The following is a 23,900-nucleotide window of genomic DNA, read 5'->3' on the forward strand; positions in this document are numbered from 1 at the left end:
AAACCACCTAGTGTTTTTGGTCTCTGTTAGAATTTGAACCTAAGACCTCGTAATTCTCAACCACTTCATAGACCACTAAAAGTTGATTTCTCATATAGCTCAATTGGTTGGCTACCTGAAGTTTTACGTTGTTGATGAGTATTCGATTCCTCACATTGTCATCCCCTCCCTTATTTCCCATTCCCCTATCTCCAATTTCAAGAAAAAAGGTCACTCAACTCAACTAATAGTTTCTTTTTTGATAACCATGGTGTCCAGACAAGCTTTTGCGCACCTTGACTAATTCCACACGATATTGGCCACCTCCCACCATATACCTACTAGGTAACTCTATCAACCAAACTAGAACAGATGGAAAAAAACCACCAAACTTTTTCCGTCTCTATTTGGATTTAAACCTAAGACCTTGTGATTCTCAACCACTTCATAAACCACTAGACGACACCCTTGGGTGCCTCAAGTAATAATTACGAGTTATTACCTCAGAAAGTAACTATTTTTCACTCCCTCTGTCCGCTATACTAAAAATAGCCGTCCAACAATATTTGTCCAGTTTAAAAAACCAATGGATAATTTACCCTTTTCTACCCATTCCATGAATAAAATTGAAAATCAAATACTCCCTCTATACAACGATACTTGTCCACTATACGTAAAACATATGTCACAACAATATTTGCCCAGTTTAAAATATCAATGGATAATTTACTATTTTCTACCCATTCCACTAATAAAATTGAAATCAAACAAAAAAAGTAAAGTTCAACCAAATAGTAAGAATTAGGGAAAGTGTAGTTACCATGTGAGTTAAACTTCAAAGTTTCAGCAGCAATTTCACTTAGAGGCTTGGAGGATACATAGTTTTTAAGGGCAATATCTACAGCTGAATTTTTCGGTGAAGCAGATTTCCATTGCTTTGATAATTTACTAGCCGAACGGAACAAAGAACTTTGGGTTTTCGATTTTGAACCGGGCATCAGCAATGACCCAACTGATTATACATTCTTCTTCTATGTCAAACTGATATTTTCGTGAACAAAAAGCTTCACTCGGGTCTTTACACTGTTCGATGAATAAATTATTTCGACATTAATTAATAAGAATACTTAACTTATTTCTAAATTAATATTATTAATTTAGTTAATGAGCTAATGATTAATAATTTTGATTTCAATTGGTAGCTGAAATATAATTGTGACCTGCTCCTATTTGCACCATGACAAAACTCTTGTCCTTACATTTAAAAAATGGGTCCATGCTATGTATTAAACAAATTGACAAATTTACGCATGCAATATATTTTTAATTATTTTAAATAAATAAAAATATATTTTTTAAAAAAATACATCGAGTTAATTAATCTTTTGATTAAATATTTAGCTAATTTTATAAAAACGATCAATTGATGCGGTTGATAATTAAATTTTTCTTAAGAAAAATGGTAGCAGAATTTGTCGGTTATTTTTCATATAAAAATATGATTAAAGAGGATAAATAAATAAAATAAAAGTCTAACCGCATGGTTGCAGAAGTATCTTTTGCTTCTTCTTTTTTTTTTTGTTTCTCATTCGATGCTCGGTGTCCGCACTGAAACCCCGACTAATCCAAATGGGAGAAGAAGTATCTTTTGCTTTTTTTCTGTTTTTTACTTTTTTTTGTTTCTCATTCGGTGTTTGGTGCCCGCACTGGAGCTCCGACTAATCCGAATCGTGCGTTGCAGGGTTCATTAAGATGACAGCGCTCCCAACAGAGTTTTCTCCATACCCAGGATCGAACCCTCGACTTCTGATTAAAGATAAAACAGCATCATCCACTGCACCACAATTCATGTTGGTCTGTTTTTCACTTTCTACTCATTGTTATAGTGAAGAAATATCAATTAGTGAATTCTAGTATAAGGAAAGGGGAATAGTATTTACTCTTTTTGGAAACCCATGTGAGTTCCTTTTTTATTTTTACTTATATTGGCAGACAATTTATTTTAAAATATTGGACTCTTTTTTCTTTTCTTGTTTGGATAAGCGACATAGTTGAAGTTTCTTACGGTAATCGGTAATGTTAGCTTCATTTTATTTAAAGATCGCAAGTTTAAACAGTGAAAATAAATTTTTATAGAAATGTAAGGTAAGATTGCGTCCGATTACCTTATTGTTCAATTCTTTTCCTGCCCTTGTATATAGGGGTTAGTGTTCGATATTCGATTCAGTATTTTAAAATTTGGATTCAGTAATCGATAATTGAAAGTTGATACTAAATATCATATTTTAAATTTTGGTTCGATAATCAGTAAATTAAAATTTGATTTGATATGGTATTTTGGTAATACCATCTTCTTATTGCGTTCTAACTAAATTTTTAAAAATCAAACTACTCACTGTGAAGCCAATTATAAATGTATTCAAACAAATAAGGTTGGAGTTTTTGGCTAATGTTATTGTAAAGTAGAAGTGAAGAACGGAGGGATAGATCTTTTGACCCTTAACCTTTAGGCTTCTTACATGGGTGAACCTTTATTTAATAAATAATTCGATATTCGATAAATACCAAATACCAAATGGTATCAATATTTTGTACCAAATTCAAACTAGAGTTTCATAATTTTAAAATTGTACTCTCAAATACCAAATTACCGAGTACCGAATATCAAATTTTTTGATTCAGTTCAGTAATTCGATTTTTAATATTTTATGTCCAGCCCTACTTGCATATAACGAAAGATTTAATGCACCGAGCTGTCCCATTTAAATAGTATAGGTTCAAAATAAAATTGAAATTGGCAATTCAGCCAAAAAAAAAAAACCATGGATTAACACTATGACTACATAGACAACAAATTATCAATAATAATGGATTCACTCTGATTCAATAACTCTTTTCACTTTTATGCTACAAAAAGTTGTTGGTGAGAGTTTAAGTTTGATGAATTTGTCAATTTAAAGTTCTTTACATCCAGTTCAAGGACTTTGAAATTATTCAAAGTATAAAGTTTTGCCAATATTTTACTCTTTCAGTCGAGAGTGGAGCTAGGAGGGGGTTTATTCGAACTCTTTTTATCGAAGAATTTACAATAAATATATAAGGTTAAATTTGAAAATTTTAAGCGAATTCTTATGTGTTTATTTTTAAAATATTTTAAATCTCTTAATACAAATTTATAGCTCCCCACTGCTTTCATTCCGACATGTACGCAAGAAACTGTATATAAGTATGCGTGCAAGACAAAATTACATATATATATATATATATACATATATATATATATATGTATATAATGGTCAAATCGTATAAATATTTGAGTTATTGTTTACCCTTAATTAAATGACGCGTTGGATTGATCACAATGATAAGATTGTAAGAAGTGGATTGTGAGAAACGTATTTTATAACTTATGAAAAAAATAATACATGAATATGTTGTCTCTCTAATAGCTATCAAACAATCTCTAATTACTACTCAAAAATGCTTTTAAATTGTCCAAACACATTGTCAGACTTCTCAACTTGATACGAACTTTCACTTTGACATCTAAAATGGACAACATTCACTTTAAAATGAGTTGGCATAAATTAATTGGTCATTTAATTCACGTCAGAGCGAGTGCACTCCATGCACCAGATCTGATGCAAAAGGGTGTCAAAGTAACACAGTTTATAACTACTTTAAGTGCTTAAAATAAACAACGCCCACTTTAAATAGCAAAGTAAAATAGCATGTCAAGTTAAGAAATCTGTCGATATATTTGGCCTTTTAATTTTATAGTCAAACACAAATTACTTTCAACCAAAAATATTATTGTTGAAAAATACTTTTGTAAAATAAGTTAATTTTAAAATCTTGAAAGTGAAAACTTATTATGTAGTTGTGGTTATTGTTTACCCCTCCCCAAGAGCTCCCCTGTATGACTCTTGAAATTGAAGGGTGCGTACCATGAGCAATCCTTCTAGTTTTATGTGCACTATTTCATAAATATGTGAAGTAAAAATTTAAAAGTAAAATTTATGATTTAAAATTCACTTAAATTAATATTGAAATTTATAAAATACATACAACGTTTAGATTTAAAAAAAGAAAAATTAATTATTTTTATCAAAAATATTTTAGAACTTTGAATTAAACAATTCAAAACTCTATATTAATAAATGAAATTTTATAACAACATTCAAGTTAATATATTGCATTTAAATGGCTAATATCTTTGTTAACTAGAATTAATGTTTACTTTTATAAATAATTATGTTACCATGTAAACTTAAGGGTCTTAAGATTTAAGAAGAAGAAAAAAAAAAGAAACTCCAATTTTTGTATGTGTATTTATTTAAGGTCTCTTATTAAAATTTAGTTATTAAGATGCATTACAGTTGTCAAAATATTGAGCCGTAAAACAAACGTTTTATTATTCTTAACCTTGAACCATCCCTGATCTCGACTTTCTAAGATTTTAGTATCTCATTGCATATACAAGCTCTATATTCATCAAATGCAAATTTATCAGTACCATCAGATAGAGAAAAGTGGAAGACACGTTCTTCTATTTTATATTCATTTTAAACTTTAGATCAATTTAATCATCGTGGAAATGACTTTTTTTGGTACTTAAAGACAAATTTTTTACTTCCTTTTTCGTGATATTTCTTTTTGCTCCACTGATCTGATGCATTTTTTTTATATTTGATAACTGTTCGAACATTCAATACATTTTACACATAACTTTTATCACGCCTTTCTTCCGAATCAATCAAATCAAAATTTGAATCAATAATCATAAGAATTACTTCTATTATAATAAGTGTGAAGAAGCAAACACCTCTTCGTCGATATGCCTGCTTTCGATCGAATTATTGTATTACCTCTAATTAATTATTATAAGTAATTTACGTATTAGAAAATCAATAAGTAATATTTAATTATTTTTTTAAAGTAAAATGGACATTTATGACGTATCTGTTTCAACTTCTTCAACCATGATTTTACTGTATCACCTCTAATTAATTATTACGAGTTATCTCCGTATTTAAAAATCCATAATATTTAATAAAAAATAAAATAGACATTTATGACATGTCTGATTCAGCTGCTTCAACCGTAATTTTGCTATATCATCTCTAATTAATTATTATAAGTCATTTAAAAAATAAAAAGTTAATAATATTTGATAAAAAATGGTAAAACAAACATAAAATGATAAATTAACTCTTGATGTTTTAAATTAATTTGACGTTTTATATAAGGCCAACTTAATTTTTTTCATAAGTATTTTTTATAGCAATTTTGCTATAACACTTCTAATTAGTTATTATAAATCGTTTAAGACATGTCTGACTCGTTGATTCAATTGTGATTTTACTATATTACCCCTAATTGATTATTATGACCATCTAAGCACTGTACCACATAAACTGGAATAGAAGAAAAATATTATAAATCGGAATAAATAAAAACTTAAATTATTTTTAAAACGTAATTAACAATCAATGCCACAAAAGTTTGAATAAGGAGAGTAATATATATTATTTAAAAATTACATAAAAAATATTATAAATTACAATAGTAACAATTTAAATATCTAAAAAAAATAATTTGTTATGTATTTCAAAAAAAAATACGTAAAAAATATTATAAACCACAATAATTAACAACTTGAAAAATTTAAAAGATATAAAACATTTGGCTGACTATCGAAGTTATATTTGTGTCACTTAAATTGGAATAGGCAAAAAAGTATTATAGAGAAGAATAACTAGATTATTTTAAAAATATAATTGACGATAAATGCCGCAAAATTTTGGACAAGGAGAGTAACATATATTATTTGAAAATTATATAAGAAGTATTATAACTTACAATAGTTAACAATTTTATGTTTGATTATCTAAATTCTATTTGAGTCACATAAATTGAGACAAAAAAAATTATATATATTCACGGATCCTTAGATATCTGGTATGTAGATAATTTTTTTTTTCTTATAATCATGTTGTCCAAGTCAGTTTGCGCATACCTATCATAGTTTTCATGTTTGTTCAAGAAAGTTGGAGAGTCTCTTCACTATTGCTCTAACACACTAGCATTGTCTTAAGTAGAATAAACAAAACATGATGTTGTACCAATATGATGGTATTTATTATAATGTACAGGCCATAGCCCTATCTCAGCTTAAGAAAAAATAATCCGGCCAGAAATAAAAAGTAAAAAGAAGTACAAGAATAATATATAAAACGAACGACTATCTATCCTGATTGTAATCAATGTCAGGATTCAACATTCTTTTTTAATACTTAAAAAGAGAGTAAGCTGAACAAGAGTAAATACTCGAGTTGAAATGAGAATATTTGAAACGAGAGTGTAGAGCGAGTTGAAACATACTCACAACAAGAAACTACTTAAATAATAAAAAAAAATTATGTAGATCGTTAGACACCAGGCGATTTACAAATCGCTGGCCGCCGCCGCCAGCGTTTTTATCCCCTTTGATTTCTTTTCAAATCAAGTGTTTCCTTTACAAGTTTTGCTCAAAAAAATTAGCCCTTTTGACTCTCCACTCCATATGACTTCGTACCAAACCCCTTCCTTATCGACTTCTCTACAACTCGCTCCTGCCAAGTGTCATCTTATAATTCGTCCATCTGTCCAGCCCAGATTCCACCATGTACAGTCATATATTGACAATAATGGACAAAGAATTTAGATTTAATTAAATTCTAGAAAAGAATTTGTTAAAAATGACGTGTGGAGAATGATTCTAAACTAGTCCGGCCAAGTTTCAAGAATCCAATTCACTTTAGAAAAACATATTAGTAATAAATGTACACTATTGCTTATTATAAATTGTAAATAATAACATAGAAAACAAAGCATATTACTTTATTATTATATGTTAAAATACAACATTTAAGTATATTAATGTACTTAAGTTAAAAATGAAGATCTCTTACGTGTGAAATGTGAAGATCTTAGGTCTAGCAAAATATTCTCATCAGAATGTAAGGTCGAGTTCAGATAAATCTAATACTTTCGACAAATAGCATACATTTATTACGTGAAAAAAGTGAATTGAAAGTGTAACAAATAGTGTATATGAATCCATAATTTTAAAAAAATACGAGTTTAGTACTAATAACGTTAAATTCTGAATCCGCTCCCGACTATAATATTGTCATGATAAGAACTAAGAAAGCTATCATTGTCCTGCCGGAATTGCCAATACCAACAAGCATTGTTAAGTTAAGGCTAACAACAAACAAGCCGGCAAATATAAACTTATTGCATATTCTCATTAGCTAATAATCCAATTGGCATTGGTCATTTCCATGTTATAAAAACCAATATGATTATAGAGTTATTTTGTGTGTGTTTTGTAAGAAAATAATGGGGAATAATGAGGGTCGAGGCATGTTTAGATTTGCTGATAAAAAAGATAAGTTGTTAATGTTGTTTGGTACTTTAGGTAGTATGGGAGATGGTTTGCAGATACCTTTAATGATGTTTGTGCTTAGTGATGTAATTAATGATTATGGAAATCTAAGTAGTTCTGTTTCTATGAAGATAGTTAATAAGGTGAGACAATGATTGCTACTCTACTATTTACTTCTAAACATGCATGTTAAAGAGTAACTGTTTTCTTGTCATTGTATTGTAGAATTCTCTCAAGCTACTTTATGTTGCAATTGGAGTTGGACTGGCTGCTTTTGTTGGTAAGTGTAGATAAGGTTCATTAAATATGATGTTTTTTCACATAAGTGGATCTACAGTGTAATCTATGAGTTCACGTGAATTCAGTAATTTTTGTCTCGACCTTGTATGTATCTGTTTGAAGAAGGATGGACTCCTCTTTTAAGCATGAGCCAGGTTCAAGATTGGGCCGAGGGGTTTGTGTTTGGATTATTTGACTGTGAACTTGGTTATCACTGCTATATATTATAACTTGAGATTGTTATAAGAGGCTAGAATTTCAACTTTTGGATTCGCAATCCGCCTTTTTCTTCTTCTTTTTTCGTGATTGTGTGTTGTCCTCTTCCGAAACATGACATGTTGAAACATTTGCAGAAGGATTGTGTTGGGCAAGAACTGCAGAAAGGCAAACATCTAGAATGAGATTAGAGTACCTAAAATCTGTACTGAGGCAAGAAGTTGGATTTTTCGACACACAGGCAACTGAATCTTCCACTACTTATCAAGTCATTTCAACTGTCTCAGCTGATTCAACTACCATCCAAATCACCATAGGCGAGAAGGTATATCTTCTCTTCCATGCCATCCCGCTTCTATACCCTTTCTGTTTATAGCAAGTCGGAGTGAGCTGAAAGTGGTTGTGTTTGCTTACGTATCAGTATGTTGTACCTTTGCTTGATATGTGTCAGATTGTGTTTTGATGCAGATACCTGATTGTCTGGCTTACATGTCATCCTTCTTGTTCTGTCATATCTTTGCGTTTCTACTCTCATGGAAGATCACGTTGGCAGCGATACCATTCACCTTAATGTTCATCATTCCTGGACTTGGATTCGGGACAATGATGATGAACGTAGGAATGCAGATGATAGAGTCATATGGTGTTGCTGGAGGAATAGCAGAACAAGCTATCTCTTCAATAAGAACATTATATTCTTATGTGGCTGAGAACCAAACTCTCGAAAAGTTCAGCCAATCGTTGCAGAAAGTTATGGAACTCGGAATTAAACAAGGCTTTGCTAGAGGCTTGTTGTTAGGTAGCTTGGGAATGGTTTATATTAGCTGGGCTTTCCAAGCATGGCTCGGATCGATTCTAGTCAGCAAACACGGAGAAAAAGGGGGTGATGTATTTGTAGCAGGATTCAATGTTCTTATGGCGGGATTGTAAGTTTTTGTACTCTATGTTGCTCGGACTCTTCAAAAAATTTCACTAGGTAGGTGTTGAATCCTCCGAAAGAAGTGCATTTTTGGAGAGTCTGAGCAATATAGTTCTTACCTGTATACTCATGCTTTTAGTCTCTATATGGTGCTGGAAATGATGTTGATTAATGCTTGCAGAAATGTTTTATCTGCTCTTCCGAATCTTACAGCAATCACGGAGGCAAAGTCTGCTGCTATTCGGATAACAGAGATGATTGATCGACAGCCAGCGATTGACACTGAAGACAAGAAGGGGAAAGCATTGTCATACGTAAGAGGAGAAATCGAATTCAATGGTGTATACTTCAGTTACCCCTCAAGGCCCGATACGCCTATCTTGGAAGGCCTGAATCTTAGAATTTCACCTGGAAAAACTACAGGACTTGTTGGGGGTAGTGGTTCGGGGAAATCCACAATCATTTCATTGCTCCAGAGATTTTATGATCCCATTGAAGGCGATATTTCGTTGGATGGACACAAAATAAAGAAACTCCATATAAAGTGGTTGAGATCCCAAATAGGCCTGGTTAATCAAGAACCAATTCTCTTTGCAACAACCATAAAAGAGAACATATTGTTCGGCAAGGAGGGAGCAACTATGGAAGAAGTAGAGAAAGCAGCAAAAGCGGCAAATGCTCATGATTTCATTATCAAGTTGCCAGATGCATATGAAACTCAGGTACATTTCAAAGTACAGAAGAATTGATCAGAACTTTGAAGGACAAGTTACCGAACCACGACTGTAATAAGTCTTACTGTTTTCTGTCCTATTGTTAAAATAGTGCCCTTCAAATGTTGCAGGTTGGACAATTTGGACTGCAGTTATCTGGAGGACAAAAGCAACGAATCGCCATGGCGAGGGCTTTGATAAGAGATCCAAAAATCCTGTTGCTTGATGAAGCTACAAGTGCACTTGATTCACAATCTGAGCGAGTTGTACAAGAGGCACTCGATCATGCATCTATGGGAAGAACTGCAATTGTCATAGCTCACCGTCTGTCCACCATTAGAATGGCGAATAGGATAGTGGTTCTTCAACGAGGGAGAGTAATAGAGTCTGGAACACACGAGGAGCTTATGCAAATGACTGACGGAGAAGGTGGAGAGTATTACAAAATGGTGCAGTTGCAGCAACTAGCTACATTAAATGATGTTGCCATTACATTTACCCCTAGCCAAAAGACTGGTGGAAGAAGTAGCTATCGAAAAGGTACTAATACCCCTCAAAGTCCATTCAACATGATCTCTAGTGCAGCTGCTACACCAGTTATGTACCCGTTTAGCCCAGCATTTTCCCGAAGTGCACCATTCTCAGCTCCTTACTCCGTTCAGTTTGAAGAATCCTATGACAGTTATGATAACCATTTCATAAAAGAGGCTTATCCATCACCTTCGCAATTCCGTTTACTTCAAATGAATGCTCCTGAATGGGGAAGAGCTTTGCTTGGATGTATAGGAGCGATAGGATCAGGAGCTGTGCAGCCAATAAATGCCTACTGCGTTGGGGCAGTTATATCTGTTTACTTCCGACCAGATAAATCTTCCATCCAATCCCACGCGAGGATCTATTCTTTCGTATTCATAGGTCTTGCTGTTTTCAACTTCTTCACGAATCTTATGCAACACTATAATTTTGCTGTCATGGGAGAAAGGCTAACCAGAAGGATAAGGGAGATGCTGCTTGACAAACTTACGACCTTTGAGATCAAATGGTTCGATCAAGATGAGAACACGAGTGCAGCCATATGTGCTCGGTTATCAACTGAAGCAAACATGGTCCGTTCCCTTGTGGGAGATCGCATGTCATTGCTAGCTCAAGCATTTTTTGCTGCAACATTTGCTTATACATTAGGACTTTTCCTAACATGGAAGTTGGCCTTAGTGATGATGGCAGCTCAGCCGTTGCTGATTGGGAGCTTTTACGGGAGAACTGTACTAATGAAGAGCATGTCTGGTAAAGCACAGAAAGCTCAAAGAGAGGGCAGCCAACTAGCAAGTGAAGCTGTTATCAATCATAGAACTATAACCGCTTTCTCATCTCAGAAGAGGATAGTAGGGCTCTTTAGAGCCACATTAGAAGGTCCGAGAAAGGAAAGCATACGACAATCTTGGTATGCCGGTGTAGGCCTGTGTAGCTCTCAATTCCTAGCCGCAGCTTCTACAGCTTTAGCTTACTGGTACGGCGGCAAGCTACTGTCACAAGGGGAAATATCCCCCGAGAAACTTTTTCAAGCATTTCTAGCACTGCTTTTCACTGCTTATACCATTGCCGAGGCAGGAAGCATGACTAAAGATATATCTAGAGGAAGGAATGCTGTAGGTTCAGTCTTTGCAATCCTCGATAGAAACACTGAGATTAATCCAGATCATTCATCAGCAATAGATGTAATGAGAACACAAATAAGGGGACGCGTAGAGCTGAAAAGAGTATTCTTTACTTATCCATCAAGACCAGACCAACTCATTTTCAGAGGATTAAGCCTCAAGATAAGTGCAGGAACCACAGTAGCATTAGTTGGACAAAGTGGTTGTGGAAAATCAACTGTAATTGGGCTTATTGAAAGATTTTACGATCCAGATAAAGGGTCAGTCTGTATCGACGAAAGGGATATAAAAGACTACAACTTGAGATCCCTGAGAAAAAAGATCGCATTAGTTAGCCAGGAACCAACTCTCTTTGCAGGAACTATCTACGACAACATTGCATATGGAAATGAGAACGCCAGCGAATCTGAGATAATAAAGGCTGCTGTCCTCGCTAATGCTCACGAGTTTATTAGGTCAGATATACATAACAAAGGTCATTTTTACTAAATAAAACTTTTAACGTTCACTCACTTAGTTTTGCGATGATGCAGTGGGATGAATGATGGATATGAAACTCAATGTGGACAAAGAGGAGTGCAACTATCAGGAGGCCAGAAACAAAGAATAGCCATCGCCCGAGCTATACTCAAGAACCCAAAAATCCTGTTACTAGATGAAGCGACTAGCGCACTTGACACTGTATCTGAAAGCGCGGTCCAAGAAGCACTAGAGAAAATGATGGTTGGACGAACATGCATTGTCGTGGCTCATCGCCTATCAACAATACAGAAAGCTACTTCTATTGTTGTCATCAAGGATGGAATAGTTGCAGAACAAGGCTCACATTCTGAGCTACTTTCTATAGGAAAATATGGTGCATATTATTCTTTGGTACAATTCCAAGGGGGAAACTCTCCTTACAGGTATACTTGAAGAAATGATGGTACTGTTTCATATGAAGGGGAGCCTCGGAGTAACTCGTAAAGTTGTTGCCATGTGACCAAGAGGTCACAGGTTCAAGCCTTGGAAACAGCCTCTGACAGAAATGTAAGGTAAGACTGTGTAACATACACCCTTGCGGTGGGCCCTTCCCCGGACACCGCGCATAGCTGTAGCTTTGGTGCACCGGGGCTGCCCTTTTTTTTTTGTTTCATATGAAGGAACTTGTATTGTGTGCTTCAGCCTACATTTGCCATCATTTTTGTAAATTGAGATCATATGGTACATTTCATGTATTTTTTTCGATAAATGCTAGTAAATTATCTTGATTTGAGGGTCTGTCGAAAACAACCTTTCTGTCTTACAAAGTTAGCGTTAAGGTCCGTGTATATCATACCCTCTCTAAGGCGGTCACTTGCAAGATTACACTAAAGATGAATATTACATAAAGTAAATTCTTTTGCATGACTTGTATGCCACATGCTATATAAATTTTTTTGTTTGTATTTTTGAGTAATGACGTGATTTGTGAATAATTAAACGTGTCACAAATTGGGTGTAACATGAATTCAAATGATTTGTCATAGACTTTATATTCTACAATTTTAATTTTTTTGTTTATACCTTTTGAATCATACTGATAAGATATGATTTATAAGTAATTCAAACATAATAACTATATTAAAGGGATAATACTCACAAAAATAGCTGAACTTTAATCGGATTTTTAGTTAATTTTCAGTTGAACATACTGAACTTTGCGGGGTTCTATGTCACGCCCCGAAAAATATCGTGCATATACTAGTTTCTATTATAGTGGCTCTAGACTAGAAATCATGAAAAAAAAAAATTTAAGTGTTGGAAGACTTAGACTCATTCTTAGCTGATAACCTTCGGGATATAACTTTTCAACCTTCTCGACATCCGTTTTTAGATTTTCTTGTTGCGTTGTAATGAGGCAAGGTTGTAGTACGTCTCGGAGGAGTTTCAAAATTTTTAGACGAGCCTAAGGTTGTGTTTGGGTTGGCAAAACAGTAGCTCTCCGCGATAAGGGGGCGCCGCTCCGCTTAGAGAGCCTCTCTAAGCAAGGCGCCGCCCTGGTTAGAGAGCCTCTCAGAGAAGGGCGCCACCCTGCCAGTCCCGAAGGTGCCCAGTTTTCAGCTTTCAATCTCCTAACATTTGAGGGTGTTTTAGTCATTTTCCCTTACCCCATCAACTTAAACACGGGATTTAATCCCTCTAGAGCCAAAATATCACCATATTCATCAAATTTCTCCAAAAAAACTCTCAAGGGTTTCAATCTTAAAACCCATATAACTCAAGATTCGACTGTGGAATTCTGAGATTGATTGCATAGTTGGAATTCCCAGAACGTAGGCTTCAATACGCACCCATCATCTTCGTGATTCAAGGTACGCCGGGTTTTCCTAAATTCTCATGGGCATAGAAAAATCATGTTTTAGAATGGGGTTTTGAAATTATGTTTATATTCATGGATTAGATGTTTTAACATCATTGTTTTGGTCTTTTGACCTTTCCCAAAATAATTTGAGAATATGTATGTATGAAAGCATGTATTTAAGAATGAATTCTTGTTGAGAGCATGACTTTTGGTGAATTCCCTCTTATTATGAATTTTCAGATTTTTTTTCATAGCATATGAATTGTTTTGCAATGCATTCTTGAAAAGCACTATATGAAATGGTTGAACTCTTGTTATGATTTAAAGGTGGTTTTAAATCACTAAAGAGGAAATTTAGCATGAATGTTTAATGTTCATAATGCATATAATGAAAGAGTGCATAGATTTGCTAAAGGCACTAGACCACCATATGTTTGATGAAGTTTTTGCATGATTTTAACTTGAGTTTCAGAACATAAAATCTTCTATATCAGTTGCATGTTTTTGGGTGGTCTAAGCTATGCTTTAAATGAAAGATTTAGCTTAATGTATTATGGCTCAGAAATCATGACTTGCAAGTCTTGGTATGACGATACCAAACTCAGAAAATGCCATAACAGACACAGACTAATACAGAAATCAGACTTTGTCAGATTTGCATGTTTTAGAACTTCAGAATGATGCATGTTCAGAAAAGGCCAAAATAGGGCATAAAGAGCGCTTAGGTGGTTCCCCGAAGAAGGCGTGAGTTCAAACAACTCTTTGCCCAAAATTGTGATTTGCCAATTTGAGTTTATATATTACGCTGGCCTAGAGCCCTGTGGAGTATCAGATTCAGGAACTCCAACCCTTGCGGTATACTCGGGTTGGAGGCTTCCCCGCCGAGTCAATGGCGGATTCCATATCGCCCGTGGAATATCAGACTTGTAGGGGATACCACCTAGCTCAGAAGTAATACACAGATCAGAATTTGAGATTTACAGACAGGTTACATGTTTTGAGAAAGTGCCCATGTGTTTTTCAAAAACTGTTTTATGCATGATGTTTGATGAAAATTTGCTCTCATGTATTATATATATGTTCAATTACTCTATTTTGGATTGCTTTGCGTGCCAGTACTTTTGTGCTGACCCCCCTCCCTCAGGTTCTGAGGAACAGTCTAGGGGTCCAGCTACTCAGTAGATATTTTCAGATTGCAGATCGGATCCTACAGTGGTGAGCCTTCTATTATTCAGAAGGCCTAGTCATGTCAAACTTTTATTATTGGTTATGTTTTGGTCTACTGGGGGCCTTGTCCCAGTTTTCAAACAGTTTGTTTAGTTCAGAGTAGAGCTTTCGCAGACTAAGTCAAACATTGTTATTCAGACGCATTTTTTTTTGTTTCAGTATTATGACCATGTTTCCATTTCAGATTTTAAATTCCACATTATCTTTTATTTTATGAATATTGTGCATGATTACCAGATATAGAAGGGTGTTCCGAGCCTTCATGGTTCGGGATGCTCGTCACGGCTAGGGCCCCGGTTCGGATCGTGACAAACTTTGTATCAAAGCACGGTCATGGTCCCAGGGTATTTGCAAAATTGCGTTGGGTAGAGTCCTGTTTATGGGTGTGTAGTGCGCCACACTTATAAGTAGGGGGCTACCAGGCGTTTAGGAATGTTTCCCTTCTTTATGATTTAGTTCGTGCTTCAGAGTCTGAACTGTCCCCTAATCAATGATCTCTTGTATTTCAGAAACACAGTTATACCTTCAAGTCGTATCATCGATCAGAATGCTCAGGCAGATGAGGTCCGTCCCACCTATGGGATGCGGACCCATAATAGAGCTCACACTCCAGAACCTGTCCCTACTTTGGGAGTCCCTCTAGTCCCGACCAGTCCACCTCGGGCTCCGCAAACTAATGTCAACCGTTCCTCGACTGCTCAGAGAGATATTTCAAATGCAAAATTCAGACGTCTATTCATATGCTGACACAGTTGGTAGCTAACCAGGCTCAATGATCAGAAGATGTTGGGTCTGCATCTGTTACGTCATAGGCTACTAGGGTCGGACATTTTATGAAAATGAACCCACCTAAGTTCACTAGCACCAAGGTGGAGGAAGATCCACAGGAGTTCGTGGATGAGATGAAAAAGATCTTTAAGGTAATGCATGTGGATGAGTTTGAAGGGGTGGAACTAGCAACTTATCAGCTTAAGGATATTGCGAATCAGTGGTATGCCGACTGGGAGGATGCAAAAGGTGAGAGTGCTGAGCCCACAGTTTGGGGCAAATTTTTAGAAGCTTTCCTTGATCGACTTTTTCCTCTGGAGTTGAGGGAGGCCAAAGCGAAAGAGTTTATGAATCTGAAGCAGGCAGTATGAGTGTCCAGGAGTACACTTTGAAGTTTAATAAACTAGCCTGCTATACACCAGAGTTGACTAGTAATATGAGAGCCCGGATGAGGAAATTTGCATCCGGCCTTTCTGATGACCTGGTGCTTGAGTGCCAGGGGGACTATGTTTAATAAGAAGTTGGACTTTGCTAGGCTGACCGTCCATATGCAGCAGGTAGAAGAGAAAAAGAAAAAGATCTCTGAAGCTAGGGAGGTGGAAAGACAAGCGAAAAGAGCCAGTTCAGCCGACCAGAGTCACAGTCAACCTCAGGGCGGTAAGTGGGGAAATAAATGGCAAAAAAAGAAGAATTGGGGTAATGCGCAGTCTATTGCCAGCGCCCCAATACCCCGACCATCAGCAGACAGACGATCTCAAAGTTTTCAGACTCATCATGGATTCAGAGCACCAGATACTCAGTCGCAGGGTAGTGTGGCTCAGCAGCATCGTACTTTTCTGTGGTGTGAGACTTGTGGTAGAAATCATCCGATAAAGTATCAGTTGGGCTCGTCGGTGTGTTATTCATGTGGTCAGCTGGGTCACTTTTAGAGGAAATGTCCTTCTACTAGAAAGAATGTTGGTGGAGCAAAGTCTCAGGCAAATTCTTCGGCACCACCCCCACCTCAAAAAGGCGCCACATCAGCTGCCGGGAACAGTCACAACCGGTTATATGCTTTGACCAATCGCCAGGAGGCGGAAGCTTCCCTAGATGTTGTTACCGGTACGTTACAAATCTTTTCCCGTGATGTTTATGTGTTACTTGATCCCGAGTCTACTTTATCCTATGTGACCCCTTATATGGTTGTTGGTTTCGGGTTTGAGGACAGTGTGATTTCTGAACCCTTTTCTATTTCCACCCTGGTGGGGGATTCTATTATTTCTAGGAGGGTGTACACGGGTTGTGTTGTGACTATTGGTAGCCGGGATATGGTAGCAGATCTCATAGAGCTAGATATGGTTGCTTTTGATGCTATCTTGGGAATGGATTGACACCATTCGTGCTATGCTACATTAGATTGTAGGACTCGAAGGGTTACTTTTTATTTCCCGAATGAACCAGTGATAGAGTGGGAAGGACATTCTTTAGCACCTAGAGGGCACTTTATATCCTATCTCAGAGCCCGCAAACTCATTTCTAAAGGTTGCTTGTACCACCTTATCCGAGTTAAGGACTCCAATGCCAAAAGTCTTCCTCTTCAGTCTGTTCCTATAGTAAAAGAATTCCTAGAAGTCTTTCTGAATGATCTCCCAAGAATACCACCTGATAGGGAGATAGAGTTTGGTATTGATGTGTTGCCAGACACTCTTCCTATTCCCATTCCACTATATAGAATGGCTCCTCCAGAACTAAAAGAGTAGAAGGAACAGTTAGCAAATATCCTAGATAAGGGTTTTATACGCCCCAGTGTGTCTCCTTGGGGTGCGCCTGTACTTTTCGTGTGAAAGAAAAACGGTTTCCTTCGTATGTGCACAGACTATCGTCAGCTGAATAAGGTCACTATTAAAAACAAATATCCTCTTCCTAGGATTGATGATTTTGAACAGCTTCAGGGTGCTAAGTGTTTTTCAAAAATAGAACTTCATTTGGGTTATTATCAGTTGAAAGTTAGGGAGCCAGGCATTCCCAAAACAGCCTTCCGAACCCGATATGGTCACTATGAGTTCTTAGTTATGTCCTTCGGGTTGACTAACGCCCCTGCAGCCTTCATGGATCTTATGAATAGAGTATTCCGTCAGTTTCTAGACTTGTTGTCATAGTGTTCATTGATGATATTCTGATCTATTCCAAGAGCGAGGAGGATCATGCCAATCACCTTCGAATCATCCTTCAGACCCTTAAGGATCATCAGATATATGCTAAGTTCTCCAAATGTGAATTCTGGCGGAGTGCCATTGCCTTTTTGGGACACATTGTATCTAGTGACGGGATTATAATGGATCCCCAAAAGATTGATGCAGTGAGAAAATGGCCCAGACTTACGACTCCAACCGACATTCGGAGCTTCTTGGGTTTGGCGGGTTATTACAGAATGTTCGTAGAGATTTTTTCTTCCATAGCTGCTCCACTCACTAAATTAACTCATAAAAAGGCAAAGTTTGTGTGGTCTGATGTGTGTGAGAATAGTTTTGAGAAATTAAAAGACAAATTGACTACTGCACCTGTTTTGACTCTTCCCGAGGGTGTAGATGGTTTTGTGGTTTACTGTAATGCGTCCCGTGTGGGACTTAGTTGTGTGTTGATGCATCATGGTAAGGTAGTGGCTTATGCATCTAGGCAGTTGAAGGTGCACCAGTGGAACTACCCCACCCATGATTTGGAGTTAACAGCTTTGGTGTTTGCACTTAAGATTTGACGGCACTACTTGTACAGTGTTCACATTGATATCTTCACTGACCATAAGAGTCTGCGGTATATTTTCTCGTAGTAAGAATTAAATCTCAGACAGAGGCGGTGGTTGGAACTTTTGAAAGACTATGACATAAGCCTGCACTACCATCCGGACAAGGCGAACGTAGTAGCCGATGCCCTTAGCAGACTATCCATAGGCAGTTTTCTCATGTGGAGGAAGGAAAAGGGGAGATGGTGAAGGATATTCACCGACTTGCAAATCCAGGAGTGCGACTCTTAGATTCCAAAGATGGAGGGGTGGTTGTTCATGAGATAGCTAAGTCGTCCCTTTGTGCAGAAGTTAAGGAGAAGCAGGTTGAAGATCTTATTTTGATGCAGATCAAGAGAGATGTGGGTCAACAGAAAGTGATGTCCTTTGAAATTGGGGGAGATGGTATTTTGAGGTTTCAGGGCAGATTATGTGTACCAGATGTAGATGACTTACAAAAGAGAATTCTTGACGAAGCTCACACTTCGAGGTATGTTGTTCAACCTGGTTCTACTAAGATGTACCATGACTTGAAATTTATGTTTTAGTGGAATAATATGAAGCAAGATGTGACTAACTTTGTTTCTAAGTGTTTGAATTGCCAACAAGTGAAAGTAGAACATTTGAGGCTAGGAGGTACTTCCCAAGAGATGGCTTTGCCCTTGTGGAAGAGGGAAATAATCAATATGGATTTCATTAAAGGACTTTTGAAGTCCCGAAACCAATACGATTCCATTTGGGTAATCGTAGACAGACTGACTAAGACAACTCACTTTTTGCCTGTTAGGACTAACTATTCGGGAGAAGATTATGCTAAGTTGTTCATTGCAGAAGTGGTCCGTTTGCATGGGGCACCTGTATCTATCATATCAGATCGTGGTACTCAATTTTTCTCTCAGTTTTGGAGATTTTTTCAGAAGGGTCTAGGTACCCAGGTGAATCTAAGTACAACATTACACCCTCAGACGGATAGGCAAGCTGAGAGCACCATTCAGACTCTTGAGGACATGGTGAGGGCTTGTATGATTGATTTTAAAGGTAGTTGGGTGGAGCACTTGCCATTGATTGAGTTCGCCTATAATAATAGTTTCCATTCCAGTATTAAGATGGCACCTTTTGAGGCTTTGTATGGGAGGAGATGTAGGCCTCCGATAGGATGGTATGAGGTAGGTGAGATGCAGATGTTTGGGCCTGATCTTGTTCACCAGGCAATGGAAGATATGAAGCTTATTAGAGAACGACTCAAGATAGCTCAGAGTCGTCAGAAATCCTACGCCGATGTTAGGAGGAGAGAGTTAGAGTTTGAGATTAGAGATTGGGTCTTCCTTAAGGTTTCTCTCATGAAGAGAGTTATGCGATTCGGAAAGAAAGGTAAGTTGAGTCCTCGTTATATAGGACCACACTAGATTGTGAAAAGCATAGGTGGTGTGGCGTACGAATTAGAATTGCCTCCAAGTTTGGGTTTCGTTCATTCGGTATTCCATGTATCCATGTTAAAAAATGCAGGGGAGATTATTCTTTGGTGTTGCCGGTAGAAGAGATCGAAGTGACGGACTCCTTATCATATGAGGAGGAACCTGTTGTGATTTTGGATCGTCAGATCCGAAAGTTAAGAAGCAGGGAGATAGCCTCAGAAAAAGTATTGTGGAGAAATCAGAAAGTGGAAGAAGCAACTTAGGAATTAGAAAACGACATGAAATTAGATACCCGAATCTTTTTGATCCGATGGATGAGGAGATAGAAGGTACGATTATTGTTCTTTTCTTTCTGTACCTTAGTATGCTTGATATCGTGCCTGACAGTAATTCTGCATCATCATTCGAGGAAGAATTATCCCGAGGGGGATAATGTCACGCCCCAAAAAATATCGTGCATATACTAGTTCCTAGTAGTATGGCTCTAGACTAGAAATCATGAAAAAAAAATTTCTAAGTGTTGGAAGACTTAGGCTCATTCTTAGCTGACAACCTTCGGGATATGACTTTTCAACCTTCCCGATATTCATTTTTAGATTTTCTTGTTGCGTTGTGATAGGGCAAGGTTGTAGTACGTCTCGGAGGAGTTTCGAAATTTTTAGACGAGCCTAAGGTCGTGTTTGGGTTGGCAAAACAGTAGCTCTCCGCGATAAGGGGGCACCGCCCCGCTTAGAGAGCCTCTCTAAGCAAGGCGTCGCCCTAGTTAGAAAGCCTCTCAGAGCAGGGCAGCAGTCGCGGGGGTGCCCAATTTTTAGCTTTCAATCCCCGAACATTTGAGGGTGTTTTAGTCATTTTCCGCTACCCCATCAACTTAAACACGGGATTTAATCCCTCTAGAGCCAAAATATCACCATATTCATCAAATTTCTCCAAGAAAACTCTCAAGGGTTTCAATCTTAAAACCCATATAACTCAAGATTCGACCGTGGAATTCTGAGATTTATCGCATATTTGGAATTCCCAGAACGTAGGCTTCAATACACACCCATCATCTTCGTGATTCGAGGTACGCGAGGTTTTCCTAAACTCTCACAGGCATAGAAAAATCATGTTTTAGAATGAGGTTTTGAAATTATGTTTATATTCATGAATTCGATGTTTTAACATCATTGTTTTAGTCTTTTGACCTTCCCCAAAATAATTTGAGAATATGTATGTATGAAAGCATGTATTTAAGAATGAATTCTTGTTGAGAGCATGACTTTTGATGAATTCCCTCTTATTATGAATTTTCAAAATTTTTTTCATAGCATATGAATTGTTTTGCAAGGCATTCTTGAAAAGCACTATATGAAATGGTTGAACTCTCGTTATGATTTAAAGGTGGTTTTAAATCACTAAAGAGGAAATTTAGCATGAATGTTTAATGTTTATAATGCATATAATGAAAGAGTGCATAGATTTGCTAAAGGCACTAGACCACCATATGTTTGATGAAGTTTTTGCATGATTTTAACTTGAGTTTCAGAACATAAAATCTTCTATATCAGTTGCATGTTTTTGGTGGTCTAAGCTATGCTTTAAATGAAAGATTTAGCTTAATGTATTATGGCTCAGAAATCATGACTTGCAAGTGTTGGTATGACGATACCAAACTCAGAAAATGCCATGACAGACACAGACTAATACAGAAATCAGACTTTGTCAGATTTGCATATTTTAGAACTTCAGAATGATGCATGTTCAAAAAGGCTAAAATAGGGCATAAAGGGAGCTTAGGTGGTTCCCCGAAGAAGGCGTGAGTTCAGACAACTCTTTGCCCAAAACTGTGATTTGCTGATCCGGGTTTATATATTACACTCGCCTAGAGCCTTGTGGCGTATCAGATTCAGAAACTCCAACCCTTGCGGTATACTTGGGTTGGAGGCTTTCCCGCCGAGTCAATGGCGGATTCCATATCGCCCGTGGAATATCAGACTTGTAGGGGATACCACCTAGCTCAGAAGTAATATACAGATCAGAATTTGAGATTTACAGACAGGTTACATGTTTTGAGAAAGTGCCCATGTGTTTTTCAGAAACTGTTTTATGCATGATGTTTGATGAAAATTTGCTCTCATGTATTATATATATGTTCAATTACTCTATTTTGGATTGCTTTGCGTGCCAGTACTTTTGTACTGACCCCCCTCCTTCCAGGTTCTGACGCACAGTCTAAGGGTCCAGCTACTCAGTAGATATTTTCAGATTGCAGATCGAATCCTACAGTGGTGAGCCTTCTATTATACAGAAGGCCTAGTCATGTCAGACTTTTATTATTGGTTATGTTTTGGTCTACTGGGGGCCTTATCCCAGTTTTCAGATAGCTTGTTTAGTTTAGAGTAGAGATTTCGCAGATTGAGTCAGACATTGTTATTCAGACGCATTTCTTTTTGTTTCAGTATTATGACCATGTTTCCATTTCAGATTTTAAATTTCAGCATTATCTTTTATTTTATGAATATTGTGCATGATTACTAGATATATAAGGGTGTTTCGGGCCATCATGGTTCGGGATGCTCGTCACGGCTAGAGCCCCGATTCGGTTCGTGACATCCTATCACTCTTAGACTTTTTAAAGTGAATTTAATTCCCCCTGAAACTTTATACCCAGTTTTGGCTGCTGGTGGTGTAATACACAGGTCAATCTCGTTTTTACACGTGTATTAGCGCGTGTAATACACGCGCCATCCTCAGATTTACACGTTTTCAAGTGGGCAGATATATGCCATTAAAATATAACAAAAAAATTAGGGGTAATAGGACCCCCTTAAAGTTCAGTATGCTCAACTGAAAATACAGTCAAAGTTCAGATATTTTTATGAGTATTATCTCTATATTAAATATAGCATAAAATCATATCAATTTATATGTCAGTAGTTGCCCATATGAACTTATATAATCGATGACATAAAATAGCCTGCTCTATTATCAAAGAAATAAGAAAAAAGATGATAACTTGTCACTAGGATGGGTATGACATGGTATGATACAGTATGTGAAACTTCGATATAATTTTGATAATCGATTTTTAAATATACTATACCATTACCACACCATGTTAATTTGGTGTGGTTCGATATTTTAATGTTTGATTTTGATATTTTACGGTATGTCAATCAATAATCATAGTTTGTTCAAATTCGACAATATATAGAATATTATTCCTTCGATTTTCAAAAGTACGTCTTAATTGTATCGAAATTATACATTACACATGTAGAAATATATATTCAAAAGGAAGGAATATAAACAACTCTATTTGTTAATCAATTACCCAAAAAAAGACATTACAGTCAAAATAGAGCAGCCAAAGTTACACACCTCGATACGGTATTCTGTATTGCAATATGTCATTTATAAATACCAAATATCATACCATATACCAAAAGAATTTAAACTATATACCATATATCATATCAAATATCATAATATTAAAATCACATTATCAAAAATTTTAATTCGATATATACCGTAGCTTATCGAACCATGTTTTAGCACCACATATATACAGGGGCGTGGACACTTTTATCAACTAGACCGTTTCTACATAAAGGGTGTGTTTGGTATGATGGAAAATGTTTTTCTGAAAAATAAGTTGGTTTTCTACTTATTTTCTCATGTTTGGTTGGCGAGTGGAAAATATTTTTTGAAAAATATTTTATGGTGTTTGGTTGGTGAGTAGAAAATATTTCTTAGAATTTTTTTTCTAGTGTTTGATTGGTGAGTGAAAAAATATTTTTTAGAAAATACTACTAACTGTTAACTAGTATATCAGTGTTTCTAACAATTCAACAATTTGTAAGAACTAATTAAGCATAACAAATAATATCAATATTGAATACTAAAATATTACAATCAGTAAATTTAATCAACTACTAATTAGCAAATATAGGAGATATTTTTCAATATTTTGTTAGGACAATCTCAAGATACTACAATCAATAGAAATACAACGGAATGATAAGCTTATTCAATCTTGTGAAACAAGCTATGTCGATGACAAAATGAAATATGCAATTAGCAAAAGTAACATAGGTAAGTCTTTCTCTATACATACTGAAATAACAATACATTCAATGAACATTGGAAAAGAAAAAGATTCGGGCTTCACTATTTCTTATTTCAAACAATAAAAAATTGAAGCAAAGAACAGTAAAAAATATTTTTGAGTAAT

General features: G+C 36.3%; 1 protein-coding gene and 1 pseudogene across 1 annotated transcript; both read left to right on the forward strand.

Moving 5' to 3' along the window:
* Positions 1–7,218: 7,218 nt before the first annotated feature.
* Positions 7,219–12,447, forward strand: LOC107856391 (putative multidrug resistance protein). The gene is made up of 7 exons (XM_016701417.2): positions 7,219–7,554; positions 7,637–7,691; positions 8,044–8,231; positions 8,375–8,832; positions 9,007–9,547; positions 9,670–11,648; positions 11,727–12,447. Exons 1-7 carry the CDS (start codon positions 7,366–7,368, stop codon positions 12,106–12,108), a joined length of 3,792 nt encoding a protein of 1,263 aa, XP_016556903.2. The 5' UTR covers positions 7,219–7,365; the 3' UTR covers positions 12,109–12,447.
* Positions 12,448–18,649: 6,202 nt separating this feature from the next.
* Positions 18,650–20,117, forward strand: LOC124885919 (annotated as a pseudogene).
* The last annotated feature ends 3,783 nt before the right edge of the window (positions 20,118–23,900 follow it).

The sequence above is a fragment of the Capsicum annuum genome, chromosome 7 (genome assembly GCF_002878395.1).
Source record: "Capsicum annuum cultivar UCD-10X-F1 chromosome 7, UCD10Xv1.1, whole genome shotgun sequence".
NCBI classification, from domain to species: domain Eukaryota; kingdom Viridiplantae; phylum Streptophyta; class Magnoliopsida; order Solanales; family Solanaceae; genus Capsicum; species Capsicum annuum.

Bases quoted from the DNA above. Each gene is read 5' to 3' on its own strand.
- LOC107856391 (XM_016701417.2), top strand. From the start codon at position 7,366: ATGGGGAATAATGAGGGTCGAGGCATGTTTAGATTTGCTGATAAAAAA. The intron at 7,555-7,636 runs GTGAGACAATGA...ATTGTATTGTAG, and splicing joins CTATGAAGATAGTTAATAAG to AATTCTCTCAAGCTACTTTA. The intron at 9,548-9,669 runs GTACATTTCAAA...CAAATGTTGCAG, and splicing joins CAGATGCATATGAAACTCAG to GTTGGACAATTTGGACTGCA.